The sequence below is a fragment of the Gopherus flavomarginatus genome, chromosome 2 (assembly GCF_025201925.1).
Source record: "Gopherus flavomarginatus isolate rGopFla2 chromosome 2, rGopFla2.mat.asm, whole genome shotgun sequence".
In the NCBI taxonomy this organism is placed as follows: domain Eukaryota; kingdom Metazoa; phylum Chordata; order Testudines; family Testudinidae; genus Gopherus; species Gopherus flavomarginatus.
The window spans coordinates 174,229,311-174,251,436 of NC_066618.1; the positions used below are offsets into that span (position 1 = coordinate 174,229,311).

Below are 22,126 nucleotides of genomic sequence, written 5' to 3' on the forward strand. Positions count from 1 at the left end.
TAAATGGATGAAGAGTTGTTTTGTTGAATCTGTGTGAAACACTAACTTCATGAGATGTGGGAACCCTCCCCTGCTTGTGTTAATGGCGTGTTGCTGATTAATCATCATGGACTGTGAACACTGACTCCTAGAATCTGTGCAACTCTTGTTGCTGTAAATCAGCCAGTCCAGCTGTACAGCTATACTCAAATAGCTCTGCGACTCAGTGCTTCATTTTACTAACAGTTTACAAGTAATGTTGACTATAGCAAACACTGTGAAGCAAAGTAACAAGCAGAATAACAACTGGAGTAACAAAACAATAGGAATTTTAAAATTTCTGTTTCAAATTCCTGCTATTCTATTTCATAGACCATAGTGGTATGAAAATAGGGAGAAAGTACTTCCAGCGGTCAACAAGACCCCAAGAGTATCTCTATACTGTTCTAGAGAGAGAGAGAGAGAACAGTAGGACATAAATGAAATGCCATAAAATGGCCTGCCAGATAATGGTATAATCCTGGACTTTCAAATTCTACAAATTATATTTGGCTTTTCATTTCCCATAAATCAGTGTCCCTGATGCAGCATATTCATGTATTCAGTAGTAAATGCCTCAGGTGACTTATGAAAGTCCCTTGGATAGCTAAGATAAGAGATAGAAAAATGTGCAGGCATGTTAAACAACCTGCTGCCAACAAACTGATCAGAAAGAGACAATTAAGATGGTTGGGCTACATATTTGCATATTTTGTATGCAAACTAGTATCACAAGAGTTAAGGTCAACTGGAGGCCAGGAGGAAGAAAAACACTCTGTGAAGCAACTCTTTTGGCCAACTCAGAAACAGAATTGAGATACTCCAGTGGAAGATGGATCTAGCTGTTTTAAGTCCGAAGGATAGTAGACAGGATGTGGGACCCTTGAGGGTGGTTGAAGCTTAATGGGGGAGTGGAGGAAGATCCTTGCATGATGGAAAATGCATTTAAAAAACAATAATTTAGTATTATAAAGGTCATGTGCTGGTTGGCTCATTAAATAAAATGGCTATACCACTTAATTAACTAATCCTTGCTTGCTATAAAATGAAAAAGTAAGGAAATTGCATATGTATAAAGTTATACTGGGAATACATTATTGGATACATTATCTCTTTAGCTCATTCTCAACCATACCCTTTTCTCTATTTTATTGTAAATCCAATTGTATCACATTTTTCTGTGCTGGGCAAAAGCAATTCCCAGTGAGCTTTTCCTGTAAAAATTAAAAGCAGCTACAAGTGCTATTGAAACTGGAAAACATCAGGAAGCCTAATGTGTAAGAGGGATTGTTTCATCTCCTTGTTGAAGGCTTTGATTCAATGTTATCTTTTAAAACATTGCTTAACTGTGAGCTTTATGAACAATGTATTAAGTAAAACAGATACTGACTGACATTTTTAGCTGTGGTTTATGCACATTATAACCCACTCACTGATTTTTTTCAACCTAGGAGGTAATCACTCTCACTTTCAAGAGTAAATTCTATCAATATATTGCAACCATTTTTAGTTAACCCTTTTTGTCTCTCAGGGCAATATGGGAGTCTCCACAAACACACAGATGTTCTCAAAACCTGGAAAACAGTGAAGAACTGCCAACCTACTTCCCACAAAGACAGCAGGATAAAGGTGAGCCTGTTGGCCAGCTTGCACAAGGCCAGCCAGCACAGAGAGGCAAGCTAAAATCTGGGTCCCCACTTTTTAACAGGGTGAAGAAGAGGCCACACAAACAGAATACTGGCTCTCTTTTCAGAGATAGCTGACAATGGGGAAGCACCCTCCCCTCCACCTAGAACACCAGCTGACTCCCCTGATATATTAATCCATTTGCATCCCAAAGCCTTCACATAAATGGGGTTGGACTGTACATTTTTATTGCACTGTAAAATGAGAGGCAAACAGAAGATGAACAGTTCATGCATTAAGAACACTTCTCTCTGTTACAGAAGCCTCTTTCTCCTTCCTGTTTCTTTCTGACACCCCAGAATTCTTCACACCAGCTGTCACAGTGCATTATGGGAAGTGCCATCTGTACTGGCATTTCCTGAATTAAGAACCACCACAAGATCCTCTTTGTTAATACTAGAATGCTTCAAAGGAGGCACCAGCAGCTCTGGTACCTCCGGGGACACAATCTCTGATTAAAAGGATAGAAAAAAGTCACCGCCTCTTCTTTGCACCAACTGTCAATTTTGCAAGCATACCATACCAGTTTTGAAAGAACATCTGACAAAAGGGAGACAAGGCAGTTTTACATCTTCAGCTGTCAGATCAAGAGTAAAGACAGAATAAATGTGTGTGTGTATATGGCATTTCTTTGAAGTTCCCAGATTACTTCAAAGGTGCACTCCACATTATCAAATCTCCGTTTTCTTTTCTGTAACCATGGCAAATAATGCATAATTCTGCAGAAAGATTTGCTTTGTGTAATCTAACATTTTCTAGGTTAAAACCTGGCATATATTTAAGAGAGCGTTACATTTTAAATTAATACTGAAAAACAAAGACAGAGGGCTACATTTTCAGTGTGAGGTATGGACACAATTCTCATTGAACTATAGTTGTGGATTGAACCCTGCATGCACTACACTAAAGGTGTCCCAGATTACTGATTTTTTTTTAAATATTAAAGCTTATCATATCAGATGTGAAAATATCTCATATGCGACAAGATATATGCTTACTGTTAAATAGTACAAAATGTCTGAGTTATTTCCCAATGAAGAATCCTATTTACTAAAGTAATATTACTGTAGGCTTTAAACAAGAATCTTGATACTGAAAAGCAAGTGGCAATTCAAATTCACCTAAACTTCTGTTCTTTGTATTGAATTCCTAAATTACTGCTCCATCCATCTGATTGTGAGGCAATCAGAAAGCTAATTGCTGGAAGCAGGATTTTTCCTGAAAATATTGTGTACAAACAGGCACATGCACAGACAGTCCCATGCTTTTGGTAATTTAATATTTTAACCTCTCACACTTGTCAGAATAATAATGTTACATTTATCGAGTAAGAAGGTTTTAGTGTGGCACTTGATCTTCCATCTATTCATTTCACTATATCAGTCTTCCTGCTGTGCCTTTTATGAATACTTTCCTAGCCAGAGATATCAATCTTTGTGAGTATTTTTGCAACATTGGCATCTGGTTCCTTAGCACACTCCTATGGCAATTGTGCCAGCTTTGCTCTTCTGCAGTTGCCTCAGGGAACATCAAATGGTCAGACTGCTAATGAGATAGATTGACAAGGTGGATGAAGTCGGGGGAGACGCTCTTCTTCATGTCTCTTGAAAGTTTGTCTCTCTCACCAACAGAAATTGGTCCAATAAAAGATATTATCTCACCCACCTTGTGTCTCTAATATCCTGGAAGTGAAATGGCTACAACCACACTGTAATGAGAGACTGTTTCCCCGGACATCAATTTTTACCTGCTAGCAAATCCTGGGATTTATTTTACTATTCCTCTTCCTTTTATTTTTAGTATTTGGCACCTTGTTACCTTCCTTTCTTATATGCAAAAGTCAAAAGGTCAGAATTTGGAAGCATGTGCATAATAGGAAAGTCTCCTGTTTTGCTAAGCAAACAGCTTTTGAAAATTTTTCTTCCGGGTGGGAGGGATGGGGGGGGGGGAAACTCTACTTATGAAAATGGATCTTCTCTTCATGTGACCTTCTAGAAGTCTAAGAAAGTAATCAAAGGGATTTTCCAGTGGCATGAACCATACAATGACTTTGCACACAAGTGAGAGACTCTTATCAATAATATGATTCATTCTTGTGGAAGCAGGTCATGGTCTTGTTCAATCTGTAGCAGACTTGTAATTGGCAAGTAAGTACTTCCTGAGTTTCACACTTGTAACAGAGTCTCATAACTAGACTCAAGGTATAATTTTGTTCAGATTTGATCCTCTGTAAAGGTGTCTGCCAGACTTTCATGTGTGAACAATATTGAATCACTTGGAGCCAGATGCTTCCTTATAAATAGCTAGGACTGTCTGAGAGTTCTAACTCACCTCAATCTGGGCATGCAGACACCGCTTAAGTTATGATGGCAGTGCAGCGTGGTCACATCTGTCCTCCGCAACATTTGACTGCTGAATCAAACAAAAAAGGTGGAATTGGGATCCACATGCAAAAGGGCAGAGTTACAATCTTCCCTGTTATCTTCGGAACATTATGCTAGCTACAATTTTCCTAGACAATAGATTACTCGTGGAAATCAGAAGACTTTTGCTTCTGTTCAATGTAATCTCTCTCTATTGCCAAAAGTTAATGTAAATTGGAGTAAATTTCATTGTGTCAACATTAAGTGATTAAAGGGTCTTAAAGCTCTCAACACTTTCATATTACTAGATTCAGCAGCACAGAATATATCAAAGACTCTAGCTTTGGAAGCATGAAATCTGGAGTTGACGTACAAATTTCTCAGGGCACTTGGTAATAAAGTATCTGGAAAGTAGAACTGGGTGGAAAAAAGGTTTCTTTTTCCATTAAAAGCTTGACAAAAATAAAAAATTTTTATTGAGAAGTCAAATTTTTCAGATGCTTCCTTGAAATTTTTCAATTTGTCAAAAACTAAATTTTCTGTCAACAGTTTCAAAAATATTTTTGACTAGCCCAATGGGGAAATACAGAATTTCTTAAGCAGAAATTTCTGATTCAGATCTGTTCCAGAATTTCTGAAAATTCGGTTATAAGGAACAACATTAAAAAGATTTCAAATCCATGTTCCTTGTGGTATGGGCCTAATATAAACACCCACCCAATCACATCCTTAAAATCATTTTAAAAGGGACTTATTAAAGAACTTCCTATACAGACTTTTAAGTTGCTTAAAATTTACATTAAAATGAATAATATTCCAAAAATGGAACAACAACATTTTGGATGTCTACACTATCTTTCAGAGGCTCTCAAAGCACTAATTAATAATGACTCACAAAAGGCCTATAAATTAGGTAGAAGTAGATTATTTAATTGGTGTGCACTCTTTTTCTGTATTGCAATTTTCAGATTTCTAGCATCAGAAAAAAATTAAATCCATTGCACAAATTCACCACCCATCACTGAATAGTGGGGGAAGGGAATTATTCTTACCTTAATGACAAGGACAGTTGTGCCTGGAGGGAATGCAAACACAGAACCCTGCTTATCTGCAACAGCAGACAAGAGCAATCAGATTAGCACAATCTGTGTGTAAATCTTCCATTAACTCCCTACTTACATCTTCAAATACTGTATATTTTCAGTGAATTTTGAGCCATTGGGGTGCAGCTGTACCATTTCCAGTTACAATCAAATACAACATACCAATAATTTCTACACCAAATGCATTGTGACACACTCATCTGTAGCAAGTATCAGAGGAGCAGCCATGTTAGCCTGGATCACTTATTATTCATCTGTGGGAGAGCATAGAGGTCAAACCATCCTAGCTTCAATATTGCTAACTCTAGTCCTGTAGACCAGGCTGCACAGAGGTTTTTGGGGGCTTGGGGCAAAATCTGAAACCAAGGCACCTCACCTTACTCACCCTAAAACTGAGGCCCAAAAAGGGGGCAGGAGTTGCCTGCCTCGCATTCACCTCATATTGGCTGTGACACTGGCAGACCAGGTCATGCTAAAGTGTATTCACTTGTGCATTAGTATAGATCAAAGTGATTGTTGAAGGTAGACGAGTGTATTTAACTTCATAAAAGTCATAAAGACTTCATAAAAATAATGGGAAGTTACTTGCATTGTTTTCACTTGTCTGTACCCTTTTATAATGCAGGAGCAACCTTTTACATTGTGAATATCCCTTTAACTACATAACCCATTAGAGAAGCCTTGTGGAATGCTAATGAAGGACTTTAACAGAAAAATGCTAATTCCAAAACGAGTAGCCACTGTGTTTGATGACCAGAGGTCAAATACTCGAAGTGCCTCCCTCACTCACTAAAAAAGCTCATGTTGGTTTTTCCTGTCAGAAGAAGCTATAAATATGGATTCAAGGAAAGATCCTTCACCTCCAGACTGATTCTTGCCTGTATTTTGTGTACTGTATTTTGTAGTTATACGTATGGTTGCTGGTAGGGGCAGTGTGCTGGGAGAGAAACTGAGCCCTGATTAGGGGGCGGGGCTTCTCTGCTTAGGGATCCTATAAAGGAAGCCGGCCAGTCAGGCAGCGGCACAGACAGCTGCAGCAGCACAGGAGCCAGCAAACAGAGCTGTAAACAGGGGAGTTTCAATGAGAGTTTGTGAGGGGGGAGACTAAGAGACCTAGGCAGAGGAATTGACAGGCTAGTGAAGGGAGAGGGTGGTGTTCTGGTGCCTGTTGGGGTTTGTTTTGCTGTAGGTGGTGGTGCTTTGCTTTGGTTTGTTTTTCCTGGACTAACAGTGGGAAGGCTATGACCGATACAAAGGCAGCAGTGAAAGACACAATGAGGATGACTGGATGTGGAAGCTGCGGCATGTACATGATCCTGGAGGGGGTACTTGAAAAGAGTTCCATCTGCATGAAGAGCCACCTGATAGAACTGATGGAAGAAAAGATCCGAGGACTAGAGATGCAGGTGGAAACTCTGGCTGAGTTTAGAAGTGGGTTCAAGTGGATGATGGAGCAAAAGACATGAGGAGGCTGAAGGGAAAAGCTCAGACTTGCAGATGGAAGCAGGACCAAAGAATTCTGAGGGGAGGCTGCTGGGTGAGGAAAGTGGATGGTGGAAGCATGTGACTAAGAGAACTAGGCAGAAGAAAAGACGGGCCAGCGAAGGAGAAACAGAGCTCAGGCACAGGTTTGCAGAGTTGGAAAATGAAGGGGCACAGCAGGTGGTCGCTGAAGGTGAGAAGTCAAGGAAGAAGAGAAGAGCAGCTAGTCCTGTAGGAAGAAGTGTAGAGTCAATGGAGACAACACCAAATATGAGGAGGATACAGGATGGGTTGTGGAGGATTGCAAGGGACAACAGAAATCGAGAGGACTTGCAGCCAGAGGAAACAGGAGATAGACCGGAGAATCAAACTGTCACTAGGAAAAGGCAGGTCTATGTGACTGGGGACTCCTTACTGAGAAGAATAGACAGGCCCGTAACTAGGGATGATTCTAGACCCAGAAGAGTGTGCTGTCTGCCGGGTGCTAAGATACGGGATGTGGACCTGAGGCTGAAAAGGATCCTAAAGGGAGCGGGAAAGAATCCGCTGATTGTCCTTCACGTGGGAACGAATGATATGGCTAGATTCTCACTGGAATGTATCAAGGGAGACTCTCCCAGACTGGGGAAGACGCTTAAGGAAATAGAGGCTCAGGTGATCTTCAGTGGGATTCTGCCTGTTCCTAGAGAAGGGCAACAAAGGTGTTACAAGATTATGGCAATCAACAGATGGCTCAGACAGTGGTGCTCTAAGGAGGGCTTTGAGATGTATGGCCACTGGGAAGCATTCATGGACAGAGGACTGTTCTCTCGGGATGGACTTCACCTAAGTAAGGAGGGAAACAGACTTCTAGGATGGAGGCTGGCACAACTGATTAAGAGAGCTTTAAACTAGGAATTTGAGGGAGATGGCTGGGAGATGTCCAGGTAATCTCCATGCCAGAATTTAACATTGAGAGGGAAGAAAACAAAGTAAGAAAGGATACAGCCGTGGGTAGGAGAATGGACATAAGGAGGAAGGGTAGTGTAGATACCAGTTTAATGGGTGATACTGGTGGTAGAATGTCTGTGCCTAACTGGGTAAAGAATGTCAGTGAAGAAAAACGGCAAAAATTAAGATGTTTGTAATGCAAGGAGCCTAGGTAACAAAACGGAGGAACTACAGCTACTGGTGCAGGAAGTGAAACCAGATATTATAGGGATAACAGAAAAATGGTGGAATAGTAGTCATGACTGGAGTACGGGTATTGAAGGCTATGTGCTGTTTAGGAAAGACAGAAATAAAGGCAAAGATGGTGGAGTAGCATTGTATATCAATGATGAGGTAATCTGTAAAGAAATAAGAAGGGATGGAATGGATAAGACAGAGTCTGTCTGGCCAAAAATCACATTGGGAAAGAAAGCTACTAGAGCCTCCCCTGAGATAGTACTTGGGGCGTGCTACAGACCGCTGGGATCTGATTTGGATATGGATAGAGACCTCTTTAATGTCTTTAATGAAGTAAACACTAATGGGAATTGTGTGATCATGGGAGACTTTAACTTCCCAGATATAGACTGGAGAAAAGTGCTAGTAATAGTAATAGGGCTCAGATTTTTCTGGATGCGATAGCTGATGGATTCCTTCACCAAGTAGTTGAAGAACCAACAAGAGGGGATGCCATTTTAGATTTGGTTTTGCTGAGTAGTGAGGACCCCATAGAAGAAATGGTTGTAGGGGACAACCTTGGTTTGAGTGATCATGAGCTAATTCAGTTCCAACTAGATGGAAGGATAAACAACAACAGATCTGGGCCTAGGGTTTTTTATTTCAAAAAGGCTAATTTTAAAGAATTAAGGAAATTAGTTAGGGAAGTAGATTGGACTGAAGATCTTGTGGATCTAAAGGCGGAAGAGGCCTGGAATTACTTTAAGTCAAAGTTTCAGAAACTATCAGAAGCCTGCCTCCCAAGAAATGGGAACAAAATCATAGGCAGGAGTTGTAGACCAAGTTAGATGAGCAAGCATCTCAGAGAGGTGATTAAGAAAAAGCAGAAAGCCTACAAGGAGTGGAAGATGGGAGGGATTAGCAAGGAAAGGTACCTTATTGGGGTCAGAACATGTAGGGATAAAGTGAGAAAGGCCAAAAGCTTGCAAGGGAATTAAAACCAATAGTAAAAGGTTCTATAGCCATATAAATAAGAAGAAAACAAAGAAAGAAGAAGGGACCGCTAAACACTGAGGATGGAGTGGAGGTTAAGGATAATCTAAGCATGGCTCAATATCTAAAAAATTCCTTGCCTCAGTCTTTAATGAGATTAATGAGGAGCTTAGGGATAATGGTAGAATGACAAATGGGAATGAAGATATGGAGGCAGATACTACCACATCCGAGGTAGAAGCCAAACTCAAACAGCTTAATGGGACGAAATCGGAGGGCCCAAATAATCTTTATCCAAGAATATTAAAGGAACTGGCATATGAGATTGCAAGACCATTAGCAAGAATTTTTAATGAATCAGTAAACTCAGGGGTTGTACCGTACGACTGGACAATTGCTAACATAGTTCCTATTTCTAAGAAAAGGGGAAAAACGTGATCCAAGTAACTATAGGCCTGTTAGTTTTACATCTGTAGTATGTAAGGTCTTGGAAAAAAATCTGAAGGAAAAAGTAGTTAAGGTCACTGAGGTCAATGGTAATTGGGACAAAATACAGCCTGGTTTTACAAAAGGTAGATCGTGCCAAACCAACCTGATCTCCTTCTTTGAGAAGGTAACAGATTTTTTAGACAAAGGAAACGCAGTATCTAATTTACCTCAATTTCAGTAAGGCATCTGATACGGTTCCACATGGGGAATTATTAGTTAAATTGGAAAAGATGGGGATCAATATGAAAACTGAAAGGTGGATAAGGAACTGGTTAAAGGGGAGACTACAACAGGTCATACTGAAAGGTGAACTGTCAGGCTGGAAGGAGATTACTAGTGGAGTTCCTCAGGGATCGGTTTTGGGACCAATCTTATTTAATCTTTTTATTACTGACCTTGGCACAAAAAGTGAGAATGTGCTAAAAGTTTGTGGATGACACAAAGCTGGGAGGTATTGCTAACACAGAGAAGGACCGGGATATCATACAGGAATATCTAGATGACTTTGTAAACTGAAGTAATAGTAATAGGATGAAATTTAATAGTGAAAAGTGCAAGGTCATGCATTTAGGGATTAACAAGAATTCTGGTTATAAACTGCAGACATATCAGTTAGAAGTAACAGAGGAGGAGAAGGACCTTTGAGTATTGGTTGATCAAAGGATGACTATGAGCTGCCAATGCGATATGGCCGTTAAAAAAGCTAATGCAGTTTTAGGATGCATCAGGCGAGGTATTTCCAGCAAAGATAAGGAGGTGTTAATACCGTTATACAAGGCACTGGTGAGGCCTCATCTGGAATCTTGCGTGCAGTTCTGGTCTCCCATGTTTAAGAAGGATGAATTCAAACTGTAACAGGTACAGAGAAAGGCTACTAGGATGATCCGAGGAATGGAAAACCTGTCTTATGAAAGGAGACTCAAAGAGTTTGGCTTGTTTAGCCTAACCAAAAGAAGGCTGAGGGGAGATATGATTGCTCTTTATAAATATATCAGAGGGATAAATATCAGGGAGGGAGAGGAATTATTTAAGCTTAGTACCAATGTGAACACAAGAACAAATGGATATATACTGGACACTAGGAAGTTTAGACTTGAAATTAGATGAAGGTTTCTAACCATTAGAGGAGAGAAGTTCTGGAACAGCCTTCCAAGGGGAGTAGTAGGGGCAAAAGACATATCTGGCTTCAAGACTAAGCTTGATAAGTTTATGGAGGGGATAGTATGATGGGATAGCCTAATTTTGGCAATTAATTGATCTTTGATTATTAGCAGGTAAATATGCCCAACGGTCTGTGATGGGATGTTACATGGGGTGTGATCTGAGTTACTACAGAGAATTCTTTCCTGAGTGCTGGCTGGTGCGTCTTGCCCACATGCTCAGGGTTTAACTGATTGCCATATGTGGGGTCGAGAAGGAATTTTCCTCCAGGGAAGATTGGCAGAGGCCCTGGAGGTTTTTTGTCTTCCTCTGGAGCATGGGGCACGGGTCACTTGCTGGAGGATTCTCTGCAACTTGAGGTCTTTAAACCACGCTTTGAGGACTTCAGTAACTCAGACATAGGTTATGGGTTTGTTACAGGAGCGGGTGGGTGAGATTATGTGGCCTGCATTGTGCAGGAGGTCAGACTAGATGACCATAATGGCCCCTTCTGACCTTAAGTCTATGAATCTATTTATACCTGCCTCTGGAAATTTCCACTACATGCGTCTGATGAAGTGGGTATTCACTCACGAAAGCTTATCCTCCAAAATATCTGTTAGTCTATAAGGTGCCACAGGACTCTTTGTCGCTTTTTTCAGATACAAACTAACACGGCTACCCCTCTGATACTTCACCTCTGGACTCTTACAGGGACGTGTACCAGACACACAGCAGAAATCCCCAGAAACAATCTGGGTACCCTGAAAAGACTTCTGGGAAACTGGCAGTTTATTATATCACTTCCATCATTTGGAATTGCAAACTGTTATTCATCTGTACATGTATTTTACCTGCTTTAACCTCTCACTAATGGCTCTTGGGACTGGGAGCAACCTGATGTGCTATGACTTTTGGTTAAGTGACCATTATCAAAAAGTTCAAGTTCATCTGGGTGGCAAAGTAGGCTGGAGAGTCTAAGGGGACTGTGTGTGACTCCATGGTGAGACTGGTATAGTGATCCAGGAGTTCACACTTGTTATCGGCTTGATGAAATCTAATTATAGAACATACCACCAGCGTGGGGTATCTGCCCTATCTTCTGACAGTCTGCCCTGAGGTAGGCACTCACAGTTGTGAGACATTCCAGATAGTGTGACAGTGGAGGTTTCTGTCCTGCAGGGCTGGGCCCAGGTTCCCTCTCTGAGCATTGTGACCTGGCACACATGGTTGCCAAACCTGAGTGGTGCTGCAACCCCGTGTGCCAGGTCATAGTGCCACTCACTCAAACTCCATGGACTGAGGGCCCTCTCAAATTGGGGGGCCTGGAAAAAACTTCCCCTTTTGCCCTTCCCTTGGGGCAGCTTTGCCTGTAAAAGGTAGTTTGTGCTTGTGCAATTCATTTCCCACTATTTCCAAAAATAGGAGGAAATATAAACCAACAAAATGTTACGTGATTTTTTTTCAGCTTCAAGGATTTTTTCTCCCAGTATAGAATATTAATGTAACAATAAAATGTACTCTTTCTTTTTGTGAAATCTTATTCAGTTTAAATACTTATTAAACAAGAAGTACTGTGTCATCAGCTACTGATAATATGTACACTGCAAGACAATAGTCACGCTGCCTTTTGGGGCCTCATTCCTGAAAGATGCTGAGTAGAGGGTCTCTAAATTAATCAAGCACTTAAGCACATGTTTAACTTAAGCCACGAAGTCTACGAGGCTACTCATATGGTTAGTTTTTAGCATGTGCTTTGCCAGATCAGAGCCAAAGTGATGAGCACACTGCAGAATCAAGCCCTGGTGTCAAGTAACCTACCTAACAATAAGTTTTCAGGTGGAAGACTCTTGGAAATTTAGAACTATTATGAGAGCTGGGTAGTGATTCTGGTCAGGCTTTTCACCCTCCTCCCCTAGAATGAAGCTGGAAAGATGATCAGACTGTAGATGAGTGCACTCATCTTCAATACCTCAGCAAGACAAGAATATTTAATATAATAAAGATGAAAGATTAAAAAGATCCATATAACAAACTGTCATGTGCTAGTCCAAAACCTTTCACCATGCAAGCTATTTCCATGCTAATTTGCACATTTATAGGATTTTGTTTATTTTTAATACACACAGAAACCCTAGAAAGTCATTGATAATTAGAATTATTACTGAATCAACTGAACCAGATACTATTTAAGAGAATCTCAAGAAATCAATCGTTTCTTCTGTTTAATGTTACTTGGGCAACAGACTGTACAACAAAATTACTACAGGCTCATATTAAGTTTAAAAGTACATTTTTCCCAGACACCCTGAGGAGAAACCTCATTGCTTTCTGGGCTTACTCTCCATGACAGGGTGAGGAGCTCGGCTGCGTGGGGGTCTTGGAGTAGAGTCACTACTCCTCTGGATCAGGAAGAATCAGGTGAGGTGGTTCGGGCACCTGACAAGGATGTCCCCTGGGAGGCCGACCCAGATACTTTGGAAGGGTTATATCTCCTGGCTGGTCTGGGAATGCTGGGGAATCCCCCAGGAGGACCTGGAATCTGTTGCAGAGGAAAGGGAGGTCTGGTCCTCCCTACTCTCCATGCTGCCGCCACAACTCTCACTAGGAAAAGCGGCATAAAGGAAAAAGAAGAACAGGAAGAACATTCCCCCCCACCCACGCCCATTCATATTTGTTAAATTAAAATCCCTGGGATTTCTATTTACATTGATCCAAATTCAAAAACCAAAACAGAAACAAAACACTTGCCTATCATGAAATCAAAAGCATTTATATCATCCTAACGGTATATTCAGCATTAACGTAAGAGAAAAGTATCATAATACAGAACTGTACAGGTCTTTCTGGAAAAAGAATAGAAAATAAAGGAAATATTCTCATGGCAGATCCAGACTGAAATAAAAACCTAAATGCCCCTCCGTCCCCTATGGCATTTTTGTTCCACATGGATTCACAAATTCTCTGATAATACAACTGTCATTTCTAATCAGAGTTTTGATTAAAACTTTTTTATTTGCTTTTGAGACTGTTTTGACTAGGGTCTGAGAGCTTAAAGATCCTGAATCTTTTCCTTTAAGGAAGCTGTGGTATAAAGTACCACAGCAAATAGTCTCTGTCTACAAAGAAGGGAATCTTATTTAGCAAATTTAATCTATATCACAAAAGAGATATTTAAACCTTTTAGGATTTTACAGACTCCAGTTATGTTAGTCTCATTTCCTGAAGGAAAGGCAGCTGCTCCAAATGACAAAACATTTTTGGAGCACTCCAGTAAATGAATACAGAACTAAATATTACTGAAGACAAACTCACGGACCTAATTGAAGACTGAAATCCTTTGGGGAAGAAAGTAGCTTGAACTGAGAGTATAGTCTGACTAGCCCCAAAGCAGATTATTGTCAGAAGCACAAACAACCTACAGTAACTTCTTGCTTAATGTTGTAGTTATGTTCTTGAAAAATGCTATTTTAAGCGAAACAATGATAAGTGAATCCAATTTCCCCATAAGAATTAATGTAAATGGGGGGGTTCCAGGGAAATTGTTTTGCCAGACAAAAGACATTATATACACACACACACACACACACTATAAGTTTTAAACAAACAAGTTAATACCGTATACAGCAATAATGATTGTGAAGTTTGGTTGAGGTGCTGGAGTCAGAGGGTAGAAGAGGGTGGAATATTTCCCAGGAAATGCCTTGCAGCTAAATGATGAACTAGCATTTGGTTGAGCCCTCAAGGGTTAACACACTGTTGCTAATATAGCCACACACTCTACAAGGAAGCACGAATGGAGGGAGAAGACACAACAGAATTTAAGTATGCTGATCCCACTCTAAGTGCACTACCCTTTTAAGTAGATCAGCAAGTTGAGACAGCAGCTGCTGCCAGCAAGCTCTCTCTGTCCTGAGCCCTGTCATGTTCCCACCTTGCTCTGTGGAGATGGGGTACAGGAGCAGGAGGAGGAGGACACCCTGACATCAGCACCCACCTTCCCCCGCACCTCCTGCACAGCAAGCAGGAGGCTCCCAGGAGCAACTCCAAGGCAGAGAGAAGGAGCAGCACACAGCAGTGGGTAGAGGGACAGCTGAATTGCCCAGCAATTGATAGCCTGCTGGGCAGCTGCCACACAGGGAACTTAGGGGAGCTAATGGGGAGGCTGCCGGCCCACCCTGGTTCCAAGCCCCCACCAGCTAGCTCCAATGGGCTGCTCTTCCTGCAAGCAGTGGACAAAGCAACCAGCTGCCAAACAACGTTATAAGGGAGCATTGTGCAACTTTAAACGAGCATGTTCTCTAATAGATCAGCAACGTAACAATGAAACATTAACCAGAACAATGTTAAGTGAGGAGTTACTGTATCTGAGAGGAAGGATTAACAGGTGAGTAGGTGTATGCGCTAGAACACATCAAAAGCCACTTCAGAAGACCCAACATCACTCTAGAAATGGAAATCCCACAGAGTATAAATTCTGAAGGTTTTGAGAAAGCGCGGCATAAGTGCTGGGTACTGCTGGGTGCCCTTCTATGTATGGCCTGAAGTCTAATACATCCACACAATGGGAAAATTCCCTCTTAGTTCAGTTGGGACATAAATACACCCAACGGTCATAAGAAAAAGGAGCAAATCATATCTCACTATCTTTTACCGATAAAAGTTAAAATTCCACTCCACTTCAGTGGAATTATCAGATATCTTTTAATCAATTGAAATTTCCACTCAATTTATGTCTACATACTTGTGCATTGTCAGTAGAATGTTGGGAGACTGTTAGCTTTAATAATGAGACTTTCTTAGTCTTAATAATTTCAGAATGATATCTTTTGTGCATGAATAAAGTATGTTTTAAAAACTGTTAAAACTCTGCCAAGTCAAATCAAATTTTCATGAGACAGGAGTGCCTTTTAACTGATTTGGCAGAAAGTTAGTCTGTCAAATTTTAAATTTCCAATACCTTCCACTGAGGCTGAACGGTTGTTTAAAAAAAAAAAAAGCCACAAATATTTATTCTTAGCAGGAACTCTTCACTGTTTTCCCCTACTCATACCATGCTTAAAAATGGCTCAATCACTTCTGATTAAACATCCTGGGGTAGAGGAAACTGCTCCCTGAGATTAATACCAAATTTCATCCAAGACCATTATTAATAACTGAAATTCACCTTTGTAATGGAAATGCTCAAGCAACTGTATTTGTAGATACACTACGGTCAATGTATAGACGTTGTTTTGTTCATAAAAGGGAGTAAACCTGGAAAAACACACAATTTGTACACTCCTGCAATCCTAAGAATGTCTCTAATCTATTATTTAATACTCAACCATACCATAGTCAGAAAAAGTTATTTTAATGTATGTGCTTGTCTTGAAAATATATTTTAAAATTTTATGTTATTTTAAGTAAGATTAAAAGTTATGTGATTAAATCCTTCCAAAATATAAAGTCTAAGGAAAAACTCCACTCTCATACACATGCACAGCTCTCATTCATATCCGAGGGCAAGATTTGGGATACCATTCTCACAGTACATTTGAAAGAGAGACTGCATCTCTGGGTTAATGCTTGTCTGTTATCCCATAAATACTTATTAAATACTTACAATTGAAATACTTACCAAAGTGAAAAATAAAATAATTTTTATTCAGTTAAAATATAAAAAATTTAAAATGCACTTACTGAAAAGGTGTAAATAGGAATGATAATGTAGTTTCCTTCTTCTGAGTCATCTTAATCTGTAAACAAAATTATGAAATCAATGAACATAAAAGCTGTAATTAGAAATTAATGTTAGTGAAGTGTTTAGATTGAAATATGAAAGATTCTTAATGCTGTAAAAAAGAAACAAAGGTCAAATTTTTACCATAATGGATGGGGTTTTGGGTTTTCTGCCCTTGTAAATAGTTAAGAGTTCCATATAACTCCTTGCACAGTGCTGAAAGAGTACCCCTAAAGATTCAATCGTGCTCTTACAAAGGCAAATGTAAGCCACCTACCAGAAATTCTCACAGTAGGACCTCCACAGTGTACAAGGTGAGAAAAAATAATCAATGTTTACTGGATGGCTTCACTCTGAGCACAGAGTCAAAGCTAAACACAATCAATGATATGATCATACCAAAGCATTGGTGTTGACTCCAACAGACAGGAACTAATGCACTGCTGTAAAGATGTGAAATGGTGCTACTGGACTTCTCAAACTGGACATGCACAAAAATGGGAGGCTCTGACGCAATCATAGTCACTCAGCCTGAAGGACCCTGAAAATATTTTTCAGGCTTCCTGCACCAGTTTGACTGGGCCTAATGAATGCATACAAGAAGCAAGGGGATTTCTAGTATATTGCTTCCAGGATCTGACAGCTTGAAGCAACAATCTCCTACATATCTCACATCCATTCAAGACAAAATCCTCCCCAGGAATACAAGGAGTGGTCAGATCTGTCCATCACAGGAAACTTACAGACAATGGACCGTAAAAATAAGCAACTCTTGGCATCTCTGTAAGCTGCTGAGCTACTTCCCATTATTTTTGAGTTATCTTACTTTTCCTTCAAACACACACAACCTGTGCCCCTAAAAGACTTCAAAAATAAGCTAGCAAACAGGAAATTTATCACTAGAAAAAGACAGGGTAAGAGTTAATCAAAGCCAGGAACAACTCTGGGGGGGTGGGAGGAAAGAAGAACATCCCATTAACTAAAGAGGCGAATTTACCTGCAAAAAAGGTTACGAACACCATCAATACTATAGAAATAATGGTGTAGTGGAAAGAAAGAAAGAAAGAAAGAAAGAAAGAAAGAAAGAAAGAAAGAAAGAAAGAAAGAAAGAAAGAAAGAAAGGCTGGTTGAGACACTTACTGTTCATTGTGCTTCATGAGCAGACAGATACTTGTTACCTTCTGATTAAGTTGTTTATTGGCCCTGAACTTTGAGATTGGAATGTTCCAACCCAGTTGCATAGAAAACAGATTCCCCACTCATGATCTATAGCAACCTACTTTCTTTTCAGGTATCACAATTAAATTTAGGACCAATTTCTGCCCTCACATAAGCAAGCATTGCTCTCATTGACTTCAATTTGAGCTGCATACACAAACCCAAGGTCCAGCTGGACTCTTAGAAATTAAATTCTCTACACTAGTATAATACACGATAATCATTACTCAACTTCATTTATGCTCAGGGCAATAAAAAGAATTAATTATTAAAAAACGTTAACGTTTTTCTTTAATTTAAACAAGGAATTTCCAATCTCACATAGATCTGCTTTTTATCTATTTCATATTATACAGTATGTACATGTGATTTCCTTTTTACTCTGACTTCCAATATGGCATCATCAAAATGTTATCATAGTTGTATATACTATACTGTTGTACCTTCTAAATAGAGTGGTATGAAATATTTACTTGAATGTTACATGTTTACTTGAATGGTAATTTACTTACCTTAAATTGCTCAAGAATCTGAACAGCATTTGTAAAAATGCTCTCAGCTTTGAAATGAGCACTATTATTCAGATAGTCCAAAGGCAGAATTCCCTGCAAACATTAAACATGAATTAACAAGATTCATATTTGGTCAAAGAATCCAAAACTAGACAAAACGAAGTAAAACTAGTTACAATTACTCAAAGACCTATTGTTATAAATTACAGCAAATACTCTTCCTATAATTATTCCTCTGTATCAGACCTAATCAAAATAAGAAGTATAATACAAGATCTATCTTTCTCAAACCTCACAGAAAAAAATTCTGAACAGAAGAACATATGTTTTATATTATATAATTTATATGCAACAAATTAACAAGCTAATGAAGGCTGAAGAAGTGAAGCTTAAAAGTAACTAAAGGATGATATTTTGGCAGAGAACTGGGATGCAGAAGATCTCGGGGACAATCCTGCTTCCATTCAAGTCAAAGAAAACTTTCACCAACTTCCTTCCTTTTAGGATTGAGGCCCTGGGGGCTATTACTGATTGGCCGCATATCTGAAGTGGAATATCAAGTAAGTCACTTAATCTCTGTGCCTCAGTTTCTCTATTTGTAAAATAAGACACAGCACTTGCACAGAGATCATCATTCAAAGATCTCTAAGCACTTTACAAAGATGCATAGATATCATTATCTCTATTTTATAATTTGGAAAAGTGACATAAGAAAAAAAAAGCTCTTTTGTAAGCCCTATGCGGAATGTGTATATTTTACTGTAAATCTGTTGTGTATTTTTGCATCTTCATATGAAATCTCTCCAAAAGACAAAGGTCCAATTTTTTAACTAGTGAGCAGAATCTTTTGTTACACTAATACCAAGTGACTATATATATTTTTTTAATTATTACAAGTTCTCGGTCCATTAATATTCCCTCTTTGTTCTTCTCCTCCTCCTTTCTTAATAAATCCCTGTACCATCTATACTATGTTTCCAAAATGTATCTGTTTCCCACTGAAGGTTCAGATTCTTTCCTGTGCCAAGATCCATTTAGTGCAAGAGAATGGAGCCAGGCTGGAAGGGAACTGTTATTGCTCCTTAAAGGCTTGTTTACACAGGGAAATTCATCAGCACAGCTTATTTTTGTAGAATAAAGTCATTTTTATTCCCACACAGTGTTCACTTGGGGGAGGAAAGGGTTATACCAACATAGCTACAGTGGAATACTTATTCCAGTATACCTATGTGGTCAATTTCCCCATGTAGAAAGCCCTAATTCTCAGCCTTGTGAATCTCCACCTCAGCCTCAGCGTAGATCAAAGAATCCCATATGAATGTGTTTTCTAACCTACAACATCAGCTGGCAATGGTCCTCAGAGGTGTTCCAGTGACACCCTTTACTTGGGTTGAGAGGAAAAATGGCATAGGATCTGATTAAGCTAGCTTTACACCGGCAAAAATTTCTCCCAGCACTAGGGGAAGTGTCAGCTGACCACATATGGAAATGGAGCGCAAAGAGGCAGGACCAGAAGCCAGAATCTGTCCAAAGTCTCCGGAAAAGTTTTTTTATGATTTTTTTTTGAATATGCACATTTGCTTTTTCCCCTCTTAACTTTTGTTATGTACTGTATATGCATATGTGAGGTAAGCAATATAAAAGCAAATTAAAGCTTTACTTGTTAATTAAGACTAAATAAAGAAATTTCTTTCCGTTATATGAGACAGCCATTGAGCAACAGAAATAATGGATACAAATAGATAAATTACAAGGTTAAAAAAGAAGATCTGTCCCAAATAAGGAATCAAATCATCAATTAACCTAATGAAATAAAATATCATCTCAAAATATCTCAGTAAACTAACTAATTAGATTAAAAATAACTTGACATTAAACTTCAGGAACTTTTTTTTTTTTAACAGTTTCAGCTCTTACAATTAAAAATAAGGAAAAAGAACGATAGCTTATACTCTATTGTATCCTTACAGAAAATTAACAGAGTATTTGCATGGTTTAAGTAAAAAGGTGGCTATTTAATACTTTCAGAATTACAGGTTACAATGGATGAACTACTTTCATCATTTAAAATATTGTTACATATTACAAAATAATATAAAAGAAGCAGACAGTATCTACTTAGGCCTTAATGCTGCCAATACTTATTCTTATGCTTAATTTTACATCCTTGACTAGTCCCCATAAACTATGGCAAAAGTTTGCAAATTTATCTTTTTATCATCTTTTTCCCCCAAGAACATGCAGCCTTTTTACTTTTTTTTATTTCTTACCACAGAATTAAGGGGAAAAGGAACACCAATAAGTGAAGCCATCAGCGGTGCTATATCAGCCTGTGCAAACAAAAATGTTCTCAGTTGAGCATGCTTCAAAATGTTTAAAGTATTCATAAATTTAGATTAATTTTAAGAATGTATCTCTATTTTGAAATGTGAATAGCATCCTCTGATAGAATCTATCACAGCATTAAAGTAGTCCAGCAAAGTAATATTTTTCAATGTTCAAAGTAATGCTCTTGTTTCTGAAGGGAATCAAAATTTGAGATTTCAGAACAAGTTTTAATGTTCTATCAAATTAAACCCGTTTGATAATTCAACAGATTTATATATTAAAATTTCACATTTAAAAAAAATAAATTCACTTTTAAAAGTGCATTATAAACCCTACATTTTTTAAATTCAAAATTCGATATCTCCTTCACTGTGTTTTATCAGAGAAATTTATGGGTTTTTTTCATTATTTTCATCAAAGAATTATTTTCTTCATACTTTTTTTTTTTTTAAAGTGGCACACCGAGCATAATATGTAGAAAAAGCAATTCTTAATCCCTTGTTTTTAGAATGTCAGCCATTGACCAACTTTTACTATTTACGGCTAGGTTCCAGTACCCTTAGTCATGTTGAGTTCCCTCTTATTCCATGAATGGTCACTTAACTTCAATAGAACTACTCATGGAATAAAGTATTATTCATCATCTGGATCTTAGCACTTATTTCTATTTTCCTTAACATTAAAAAGACTAGAAATAAATTTCCTAAGCTACACTGGTGTAAATCTGGAGTAACTCCACTGAAGTAAATGGAGTTACTACAGATTTACCTATGCACCAAAGGAGAATCTGAGTCACTATTTATAGTAGGCAAAACACACGAAGTCATATTGTACCATTGATTTTTAAGCAAAACTATTCACTGGAATTTCCAGAAAGGAGTTCTGCTTAAAATAAATACATAGCAAACGATAACATACTATTTGTCACAGACAAAACTAACTTTATGTTTCCAAGTCAATTATCAAGTACACATTGAAACTGAAAAAAGCGGATTCTTTACCGCTTTTTACAGATCCAGACTAACACGGCTACCCCTCTGATAGTTGAAATTCAAGACTCCTTTCTACACTTACGTGGAGAGAAGATTTCATTACAAACCTAAGGACTTGATTCATTTTCAAAAGCGCATGCCATGGCGCTGCTTTCAGTAGTTTCTACTCTAAACCTTACTTTTTGATTGCTCATAACTTTCGAAAACTCTCACCTCCTAGGCTGAATTTCCCATCTTTGGCCCCTTTCCTGAAGGTGATTTATTTTAATTGAAGCAAAACTGTTGCAGTTGTTGCTGAGTTCCCAAAAAGTTAAATAAATAAATAAAAAAAAATAACTTTTCATTATGTTTTTTCCCCATTACTACAAATTTCTTGCTATGTAATTTATTAGCTATATTGCCAAAATAGCTGGGAACAGAGTAATAAAATTCAGCATGAAAACAGACCTCATTGAGAAAAGCCTTTCAGTACTTCAGTGAAAAGTGTTTTTGATTTGACAAAGATAGAAGCATTTGAATATTACATGCAGCACAGGCACTGAAATCTGCAATTTTTGAAGGCCATACTGCACAGTCAGGCATGGCAAACTTCTTCGTATAATATAAATGATCCTGGACTGAGGCAATTACCACATAATATCTTGCTTCAGTCCCTGGGTATCTTTGTAAGGTAGGCAGGGAATGAGCTACAGGCTCAGCTCCAGCAGAACCTGTAAGTTTCACAATGGTTGGGGAGCACTGCCATGCACGTCTTAAGATCTGCAGGTAAACCCCTTTCTGAAGCCCCAGATGTTATGCAAACTCTATATGACTGGAGCAGAGGGATTCCATACCACAGACTTTTTAAGGTTCATAAGACAGGGCATTCACGTGGTATGGAATTTACATAAATTATTGCCAATATTTTTAAAGTTCGCCAGTGTCAGTATCATCA

The 22,126-nt window shown here is 38.7% G+C and overlaps 1 protein-coding gene across 8 annotated transcripts in view; it reads right to left on the reverse strand.

Moving 5' to 3' along the window:
- Window positions 1-22,126, reverse strand: part of PIGN (phosphatidylinositol glycan anchor biosynthesis class N) — a 187,621-nt gene that overhangs the window by 103,403 nt on the left and 62,092 nt on the right. For all 8 annotated transcript variants that reach the window (XR_007772540.1, XM_050939909.1, XM_050939910.1 and 5 more), the window contains 3 exons: window positions 20,143-20,202; window positions 17,873-17,965; window positions 16,103-16,158 (listed from right to left, as the gene is read on the reverse strand). Coding sequence is in view for 7 of the 8 variants with exons in the window: in XM_050939909.1 (XP_050795866.1) it covers window positions 16,103-16,158; window positions 17,873-17,965; window positions 20,143-20,202 (209 nt within the window). In the remaining variant the exon portion in view is untranslated. The remainder of the gene's footprint in view (window positions 1-16,102; window positions 16,159-17,872; window positions 17,966-20,142; window positions 20,203-22,126) is intronic.